At 34.7% G+C, this 10,472-nt stretch overlaps 1 protein-coding gene across 2 annotated transcripts; it reads left to right on the top strand.

Moving 5' to 3' along the window:
* The first annotated feature begins 7,102 nt into the window (after positions 1 to 7,102).
* LOC105048319 (protein SPEAR1) lies at positions 7,103 to 8,831 on the top strand. Of its 2 annotated transcripts, none has more exons than XM_073260290.1 (5): positions 7,103 to 7,361; positions 7,490 to 7,582; positions 8,107 to 8,174; positions 8,296 to 8,368; positions 8,480 to 8,831. In XM_073260290.1, exons 1-5 carry the CDS (start codon positions 7,155 to 7,157, stop codon positions 8,594 to 8,596), a joined length of 558 nt encoding a protein of 185 aa, XP_073116391.1. In that variant the 5' UTR covers positions 7,103 to 7,154; the 3' UTR covers positions 8,597 to 8,831. The 2 variants fall into 2 exon arrangements, with proteins under 2 accessions (XP_073116391.1, XP_029121666.1); XM_029265833.2 differs by having other exon boundaries at positions 8,293 to 8,368.
* Positions 8,832 to 10,472: the final 1,641 nt, after the last annotated feature.

Below are 10,472 nucleotides of genomic sequence, written 5' to 3'. Positions count from 1 at the left end.
CATCTTGCCTTGCAATGAAAGATTCGATTGCTGCACTCTCGATCAAGATGCACCAGAGAGTGATGGCAAATATCGTGTCCATTGTGCTCAACCTAGTAGGAGATAAGTTTTGGTGAATCAAATTGATGTTGTTTGATTGAAAGACCGAGGCCAAAGCCAGCAAGAATGGACGCTCACAAGCAAGCAAGCATACATCTTGAGATGAATGCGCATATAAAACTAGTTTATATAATAAGCACAAAATGATATTGAATTTGTGGCATGTAGCTGAGGAGTAGAACCCTCATGAATCAAAATTCTCTGCGCTACAAATGGAATGAGCATGATTGACGCGTCTGATCCACACGCCCATCCAAACATGTCACTTGATGCGCCCTAAATTGTTTTCATGCGCATACCACAAAGGTTAACAAACACACACACACACACAGAGGCAAGGAGAAATTGAGTTCATCGTGATAACAGGAACAGAAGTAAAAGCATGTTTGTTGGTATAAATTGTTGAAAAGAAAGAGAATTTGGTTACTAAAACATATGAAGGACTACCAGATGGACTATGTTTCTATCAACATGAGAGGTATTTATGTCTCTTGATTCCAGAATCAATAATGAGGCATTTAAATTTAAGATGCCTAGAATAAACGACAACATGTTTTCGTAGTTTCTAAATTTTAAATCAAGAGACTGAAAAATGAATTATTAAAATAATATTATATTATGATCTACAATGATCCAAGCATAAAATTCAGTAGATTTTCAACCAATACATGTTTTAACATATTCAAATCATGATAACTAAGATGGATTTTTAATTTAAATATTTCTAGTACAACAAAAATCTATCTAGTTTTGTGTCCAAATGATGCATAGATTGGAGATCATTAAAATATATGACTTTTTATTTCTAGTTATTTAAATGGTATGACCACAATAACGGTGATATGAATCTTCAACTGAATGCTTTATTTTAGATTTTGAAAATGAGATGAATAGATACTTCCTCCTCTCAAACAATGTACTATTAGGGTTATAAGTACTAATGTTAACTTGTTGGAGAAACTAATGTCCTGATGATGCCCTTAGAAATTCTTATATAACAAAAAAATATATATATAATGATACCCTCTCCCCTCTCAACTTTGGATATGTTCCAGAGACACCCTCCTCAATTTTTCAAACCAATCTTTTAAATTTCCAAATCATTTCAAATAAGTCTTTCGACTTTCCAATTGGCTGACACTGTTAGCCTATTAATTATTGCAAATAAACAAAATATTTTTTTTTCAGACATCTTTGAATATTTTTTGACCGTACAGATAAATGATGAAGTTCAGAGTACTTTAAAATTCATGCAGATCGAGATAGTTTTGAATACTTTAAGATCTATACGGTGGATGATCTTTAACTATAAATCAAATATCAAAATATTTTGAGATTTATGTAAGAGGACAGATGAAGTTCAGTGTGTTTTAAGACCTATAAAATCGATGATTCTTAATTATGGATTATTTACTATATAAGTGGATAAATGAAGAAGTTCAAAATATTTTGAAATTTGTGTAGTTGGTGTTTCTTAACTATAAGATATATATTAGTATTATTTTAAGATTTGTATGGATGGATAAATGAAGTAGATAAAAAATATTTTGAGATTTATACTGTAGATATAATTAAGATTGTTTTAAGATCCGTATAAATATTGAACGGAGAAGTTCGTAGTGGATGACATGAATGAAAACATCATTGGCACTGTTTGAAAATTGAAAGGATTCATTGGAAATTTTTTAGGGGAAGGTGCCACTTAAATTTTTTTTAAAAAAAAAAGGAAAAAAAAAGAAAAGGAAGGAAAAAGAAGAGGAAAAAAAAAAAAAAAAAAAAGGAAAGAAAAGCACAAAGATGCGTTTGTTCGGTTCCGGCGGCAACTTGCCATGTTTCATTGACACAAGCGTAAAGGTCTGCATCAGCTGCAACTTGGCACGTTTCTTGAGATGAACGTAAAGCTCTGGCCATGCAACGTTCCACGCAAAAGTCTTATTTTGTCGATGGAATTCGTACCCCCCCAAAAAAAAAGTCGATGGAATGACGTCAACTAAACACCACTTGCCATGTACCAGGAAAGAAAAAAAAAAAAACACTGCGAGCACAATCACAAAGCATAGCTCACAACGAACCATTTGGTATTAGCAGATCATCTTCCAAGTTGATAACGGCACTACCGGAATTCTTTTATCTTCCAATATCATAATAATCACTTTAGTTTTCTTGGTTACATGCACGGAACCAAGAAAGAACATATATAATAAAGAACACGATCCATGTTATCAAAAAAAGAAAAAGAACACGATCCAAAGAATAGTGAGTAACTTCCACCTTTTAGGACTGCAGATGAAGAGGCTCTAAGCCATCGTTTTAAGAGGTTATATCTGTAACTTTTCCTCCTCCATGTGTTACAGCGGCTGATCTCAGTCGAGTTACTCCTGGGCTTCCAAGTACTAATCCAACGTATGACACAGTTTGGTTTCAACTAAAATCTAAGCTATGCCAAATTACATGTTGTTGTCCAAATTATGTAATACATGCCATTTGTATCAACTTGCTGTTTCGTAGTTACATAATTTACATTCATCACTTGTCGCTCAACTCGACTTAATTTACTCTAATCCCAATTTTTCAATAGTTAAAATACATAGTTGGTTTAAATTAGATCGGAGTTGGTTCGAGTACGGATATCGATAATTTATAGTTTGTGAGAGAATAATCTAACCAAATTTGTCCTGTTCACACTTCACATCTCTATACTTTTGGACGTTTGTCCTCAACTAACGGCAAAATTCTTAAAAATTATTGTATAACAAATGTAACTAAAATTAGCAACACACATGTGTTGGTCAGCGGTTCGCCCATTTTTGTTGCTGCCACCTTTGTAGCTGATCCAAGAGAGCTTTGTCGGTGGGGTCACCTGGTTTTCCCCAAAGCCACCCCCACGCCGCACGGATCATGCGAGGGGGACAGCTGTGGGGAAACAACCAAATCTCGGAGTTCCTACCTCTTGGGTGAAAAAAGCTATTTAAAATTATGTGATAAGTATTTTAGAATAAAATACATGTAGAAGTATATTATATATATTCTTTTTAAGCAACCAAACTGATAAACCGTGTGCGCCCCACGTCCAATGTGATTCTACCTATGCCTGTGAACCAACAAGCTAGCACAGGGATTTCACATGGTGGATATATAATATATCAACAATGTATGGATATTGTAGAACAACACCATGTAGGTGTTCTCGGTGTAAACACTCACCAAGCACGCGTGCAGTAAATATTACAAAAATTGCACATACTTCCAATGCCGAGATAACATATTTTTGTGACATGCAAAACATTAGTTGTGATAATTTATGGCATGCAAAAATCGGTTGGTTGTTGATATAGATCGTTAGGTGCGTTAGGACAGTTTTGGTTGGAACATGATTGGGACCGCTACGATTTGCGATAAACATGTGCCTTGAAGTGATCAAGTCAGATCAAATCAACAAAAACTACTCTCGATTTCATCTGATTATACTGAAAAAATGATCGCCATAAATCTTTTAAGAGATTTGCGATGATTACTGGTTGAAGTTATTGCCTATGAATCTTTTTCAGTTTCTACAAGTATGATCAAATAAGAGCAAGCTCAACTATTTGGCATCTTTATCTCGGAAATGATGAGAACCCAAAAAAGCTATACGAGGTACCAATATTATTTTATCAATTTGCTCTTTTGCCCTAACACTAGTGATAGCTCGGATAAACATCTATATGTATAAACAAAGAGTAAAATTACCCTAAGAACATATGCAAATCAAAACAAACATCATTAGCCGTCATCTACACTTTTAAAGCATGTACATTTTGCAAGTTAATAGGCTTGAATGTGCATAATGTCATCAAAACATTTGAATGGTTTAAAAATTTCATCCAATATTGAAAATTATAGCCTTCCACTACTTGTAGGTTTTCGACACTTGCATAAAAATGAAAAGGTGCTACAAGAGGAAGAAAATGTTAGTCATAGAGGCCTTCAATTCTCTTAATTTTTCGCTTTGAAAGCATAAAAGAAGAAAGTGGTTATCTTTAAACCATGCGCATTTAGAATAGTATGGAGCCTTGAGCTTCCAAATAAATCAAGAATGTGAAGGATGAGAAAGCTAATGATGAGCTGCTAACAATATTATGGTAGATGTGGGACCATCATGGCATATCATGGTTTCATTATCTTGGTAGTTAGCAATGACATTATAGATTCAAATAATGATTTTGCCATGCACTTGTTCCATTTGATTTATATAATACAACAATGGAAAGTTCACATTCTTCAATGAAATGGAAATTAATTTATAGGAAACCTAAATTTCGTCAAACTTGATACATCCGACAAGTCTTGTTGATCTCCTATTTTCTTTTGACATATACTATGAAATTCTTTAATAAAATGACAAAGCAAAAACTAAACATATTACTATATTATAAGCTGTACATGTGTTGAAGAACACAATTGTCCAATATTATCAGCCAAATGTGATCATATTTGATTCCTTAAAAAGGAAATTTTAGGTAGCTTATATGGCTTGAAATTTTTGTGGTAGATATCTTTCGTTCCCTTCAGCGTGTCAAGAACAAGCAAATTGGGCTCTAGTCCAACAATTATACCTCACCACTGATTAGATAAGTTTCTTTTGTATTGAATTTTGAGATATGTTTTCTCAAATATTTGGTGCAGAAAATTCTAATCTTCCCTCCAAAAATAGAAGTATTTTTATCCAGAAAAACACTTGTAAAATACAGAAACTGCCTCACATCTATTGAAAAGGAAATTTTGCCATTAACTTGCTGTCTAACAGGAGTAGTACGAGTGAGATATTGTCCTGGAATTCTATTATATATCTTATTGGAACTCATACAATGAAATAGTTTAATGTGATGACACCTATTAATCTTAAGTTAGAGCTATCAAAGGAAAGTCTTCATATTTTTCACCAAAAGAAGAAAAGTAAAGTCAGCATATTTAGGTTTCCTCATCTCCCCTGAGAGAATGCATAGTTTGGATATTTCTTCCTTTTCTTTTCTTTTTTCTGAGAAAGAGATAACATATAATTTAGATTTTCAATGTCGTATATGGTAGGATTGCAGTGTATGGTATGCACTGACAATATTTGAAGGCCTTTTTTTTCTGGTAACAACATTTGAAGGCTATTTTTTTTGGTAAGACAATATTTGAAGGCTTTAATGTTTTCACCCTTCCTTACGGTTTTTTTTTTTTTTTTGGGTGCAAGTTTAACTCATCCTCATTGACTGAACTTTCAGACTGTTCGAGGGATGTGTATACAGCCTTTGCTTCATCGATCATTTTCCTCGCAGTAATGTAGCCAACAGATGGACATAATCTGACAAGATTTTCAGTACATGTTTTGGAGAGGTTTTAGATTAATCACGAAGATGATTCTCGCTAGAACCGGTACATCTACTTATTTTTTTTAAAAAAAACTTCTTTTTAGCTATGAGCCAAGGGATCCACATCCCGAGTCTGGTAATTTTAGGATGCCGGGCTCTGTCAGTACTTCTTGTAATAAATGTAGATATTACTTTTATGAAAAAAAATGTGTCCATAAATATAATAAATAATAAAAAGCAGTAACCATTAGTACGATAGCTTTTGAAGGCCAAATATTATTTTCTGAAGTGGCATATTTTTCACGTCAACTATACCGCTACAAACAAATTGACAGCCGACGCAGGTCAAGTGGGTTGCCCATCATGTATATAGTATGATACACTTGCCCCTTGGAAAAAGACATTTGATCGAGGCAAACTGATAAGCCCTGATGCACCGTGATGTGCTTTTCGTAAACCAGTTTGGTTGTGACGTTGTCTCACAGCTAGCTGGTGTGTCACACCACCATATGGAAGTCTTTTTTATGGGTGCAACTAGGGTTGAGCTAATTCGCTGGGTGGAACTCTTTTTTTATGGGTGCAACTAGGGTTGAGCTAATTCACTGGGTGGAAGAGGAGAAACAAAAGAGGTACTAAACCCTTTTTTTTTTTTCCAGGTCCATTTGCATTAAAAATGGATTGGTTTAAATCTTTTTTAATGAGGAGAAGATGGAAAAACCATCAAAGATGGGTTTGATTGGAGCTAAAACATATCAACAATGGTAGATTTCGTATTGAAGATCGGGCAACTCTACCTATTGAAAACTAACTAAGTTACTGCCAGAATATTATCAAAAAAACGGCTCCCTATATATATATATATATATATCAGATTAATGCTGAATAAATAAAATTGTATTCGGCTAAGGAGTTGGGCCGGGTTAATGGAGTAGTCATGTTGTTGTCAAGTTGGATCAGATTAAAACAAAATAATTCATTACCCGTTTATGTTGTTATCTAAAAAAAAGAATGTTTGCTGCATGAAGCCTAAGTTGGTTTTAAGTTTGGACTAGCTCGCTCCAAGCGCCAATAGTTTATCATTCCTCTACAAGTTGCCTTCTTTTATGGGCTTTCTTTCCCAGGTGCACATAATATTAGCATTCACAAGAGGGGATACGGCCACAAATTTAGAAATAAAATCGTATTGACCCCATGAACAGATATGCCTAAATATTCTCCACGTGACAAGCAGGGGCTTCCAAGAAAATTTCTTGCTATTATAAAAAAATGTTGATACGCACAATCTACATTTAAGAGTCTTGATGACAGAAAAATTTACCAGGATCTCCATAAGATTTCTTTTCAGAAGCGTAGATCTTGTACTAAATCTTTTGTCAAGTTACCCGGGCATTATTTTTAGACGGGAATCTTAAAGAATATTAACCATTTGGTAAAAATACGCTCTTAAGCATTTTTGGACCCTCCCTAACACATGGTGGTTCTCTCGACTAAGACAAAGGAGATCAAAAATCAAACAAGACAACAAAGGAGAAAATCATAGACTATCATCCTAAATCTTCATCAAAATCTGGTCCAGCGAAGCATTAATTAGTTTTAGGAAGCACCTTAAAAAAGGGTCGTGGGTGTGTATCTTTTTTATTAGCTCTCTCTCCCCCCCCCCCCTCTATCTCTCTCTCTTGTCACATAGTTTAGCAGGTCGTCTGTTTGATTGGAAAGGAGATGGGCAGCAACCACTATGGCGAGCTGTACTTGGGAAACGGAAGATCGGGGTCATCAAGGAGGGGAAAGAAAAGCAATACAGACAAGCAAAAGCAGCCCCAGAGAGGTCTTGGGGTGGCTCAGTTGGAAAAGATCAGATTATACAATCAAATGATGGCTGGCTATCACCCCTCACTTCACCCCCCATTTCAAAGCAATCTAAACGAGGTCCTCTCTCTCTCTCATATCTGATGATTATTAATCAGATTTATTAGGTGTTTTTACTGAAGTCCCAAGTTCAATTCTTTCATCCCTTGATGGTCGTCGTTTTTTCTTTCATGGTCTTCTTCTAGCAGGAGGATGCAAGACACATGGGATTTCCATCATCTCCTCATGCTTCTTCAATTGCCACCACGTCTTCACTCTTCGGTTTCCATCCCAACACCATGGTATGCCAAACTCGATTCGAATAGGTAGTCACTGTATAAACGAGCAAATACTCTATCTCTGAGAGAGAGAGAGAGAGAGTCACGGTATAAACAAGCAAATACTCTCTCTATCTCTCTGTGTGCGTGTGTGTGTGAGAGAGAGAGAGAGAGAGGGAGAGAGAGGGAGCAACCTGTTGAGGTCTGACATGCGAAATCTCCTTGTTTGACACCCTTTTCGTCAGCAAGGCTTCTTGCTGTGTGATAATTAGTCATATTTTTCATGTCTCAATTTCATGATGTGTATCTATCGCGGGAAGGTTACTCCAAAATCTTGAGGTGGAAAACGAGTTTTCTGGTCCAAATATTTAGATGAGTTATACTCCCCATGCTTATAATCACCTTTGATCGCTTTGTCATATCAAGCCTAATTTTCTTCACAGTAGATGAAAAGGAAGGGAAAAAAATGGATTCTACTTTCTTCTATAGCCATTTCACAAACTTTTCATGTGCACTTGTTTTTAATGATGAATCTCATTTGGTTTCAGATGGGATTAGGAGGCACTGACAGAACAGATATTAAATTTGGTGATCACTATTCCGATGCAACATCAAGGTAGTTCTAAGTGCTTTCTATTAATTAGCTTGTGATGCCAGCATAGTTTCTGATGAGCATATTACCGTTAATCATACATTTCTTATCCTTATTATGATTGCTATCTTATCTTATCTAGCAGCAATTACATGATGCCGCCCCATCATCTTGTTCCACCAGCTGTGACGCTACCGCTTTTGGCACAAACAATGGAGGTTTGGTTACAAAATTATGGTCTTGAATTTTTTTAAAAAATTTTATCTTCATGTTTAGAAAATTTATATTATCAGATAATTCTGATATTTAACTCAAGCTTAATCCTTTAGGACTCGGTGCAAAAGAAGATGCAACACGATCGATGTCATTCAATGGGTTCAATCAGTCAGAACTCTGATTCAAGTGACTCAAAAGAGCTAGATTTGGAGCTTAAATTATCGCTGTGAGTGATTCCAAGAGGTTCTGAGGTTGCATGGTTTTGAAATCAGTAAGTTATAAATCAATCTGGTGTATGTTAAACGTTCAGAGTCTGGTATATATTTTGATGAAGAATTGTATATGTAAGAGAGCTCCCAAAACATGGAAGGGTGATTACACTTCCAACTCTTTGATCACAGAAAGAATGCTTCTAGTGTCATTAATAAGTAGTCTGTGTTCCGACAATTTATGTAATGTTGAAGAACTTAGTATAGCTAACCTGCATAAATTCTTAGCCTTTCTAGTTGTGCTAATATTGTTAAGCTTCTGTTAACATTTAAATGTTCTCAAATATATCTTAAATGGGTCATGTCCAAGATGTATGCTTCTGGTGTAAACTAGATAATATGTTTAAGTTCATTTTATTTAATGATAAAAGTAACAAGGGAGAACAACATGAAAGGATAGTCTCTAGCCAAATATGGTTCCATTGAAGAAAAGATCGACAATATATTTTCTATCTAGAACATTTTCAGTTTTACTCATACATAACCTTAATTAATGAAGAGGGGCACGAAGAAATTTGTTTTCAAACATTCATTATCATATTAGATCAAGGAAACAATTTTCATCAAAAATAAAATCTTATATAATAATATGTGTGCAATCAATTATATATATATGAGAGAGAGAGAGAGAGAGAGAGAGAGAGAGAGAGCAAAACTGATATGTGGCTCCCATATAACAGCTGTAATAAAGTGGTCCTAATTGGACAATCGACACCATACTATCGATGATTTAAATTGTTGGATATGATTATTTTTTAAAATTATTTTTTAAAAAAAATCATATGATTTAGAAACTTTTAGTCTACATATGTGTAGGCTATGTACCTATGGTCAAATATAGATAGTTTGAAAAACATGAAATAATGTATTGTTTATTTATCATCATCTCAATATATATTGGGCAGCTCAATCATTTGCCAATTCACTATCACTTAAAGAAGATATATTTAAGGTCACTATCCCTAGAGACTTGGAAAGAATAATTTGGTTAAAACAATAGCTTTAGTAACCAACATAGAAAGCCGTGCGAACATAAGTAGCAAATTATGAACATTAAATCATGGAGAAAAACTAAAACAAATCAGTGCATATATGATTTTTTTGCAGTATAAAATCACTGCAAAGTTACTAAATGTACATGCTTGACCAGTCACGGGTGTGTGAGCTTGACCATTGTGGTCCACCCATCATGCTCACATGACAATTAAAGGATTAGCATCCCAAGTACGGCAAGCTTCAATATATACATATGCCAGCGTTTGGCAAACATGAGAATGCCCAAGGAAATGTGCATGGCTTGGAAAATATTTTTGAGAGTTGATTTTTTTTTTTTTTTTTTTTTTGAAGTTCTGAATTTTCAACTATATTCGGATGATGAGAAAAATAAAGCAAAATATTTTTTAAAATTTGATTATTGTTATTTTCCTGAAGAAATAATATTTTTTTAAATCCAAGTTTTCTAAACAAGCAAACATGGCCTCATGGATTACAACCACAACATCAACGCTCATTCATGCTTTATACTTCTGGCCAGTCATTCACAACCATATTCATGAGATCGATCTTTTTGACATATATTCAAAAATCAGGCGGCTAGCACGATAGAGATTTTCTTAAAAATAATCCCCTCAAAATATTGCGAGGAAAGAATCCAAAATTAAAATATATTGCAGCTCTAACATTCTTAGCTAGAACAAGTGGGTGAAAGTTATTAGATGAGATCCAATACCTTTAGCTTGACGTAATATAGCTTATGGAATTCTCATAAGTTATCCGTTGACCGCGTTGACTGCCTCCCAGTTGTCAGTATAGTTGCACGAATGCCATGATCTCTAGC

Source organism: Elaeis guineensis, chromosome 7 (genome assembly GCF_000442705.2).
Source record: "Elaeis guineensis isolate ETL-2024a chromosome 7, EG11, whole genome shotgun sequence".
NCBI classification, from domain to species: Eukaryota; Viridiplantae; Streptophyta; class Magnoliopsida; order Arecales; family Arecaceae; genus Elaeis; species Elaeis guineensis.
Note: the sequence above shows the minus strand (reverse complement) of the source record. Positions and strands in the feature narration are given on the sequence as shown.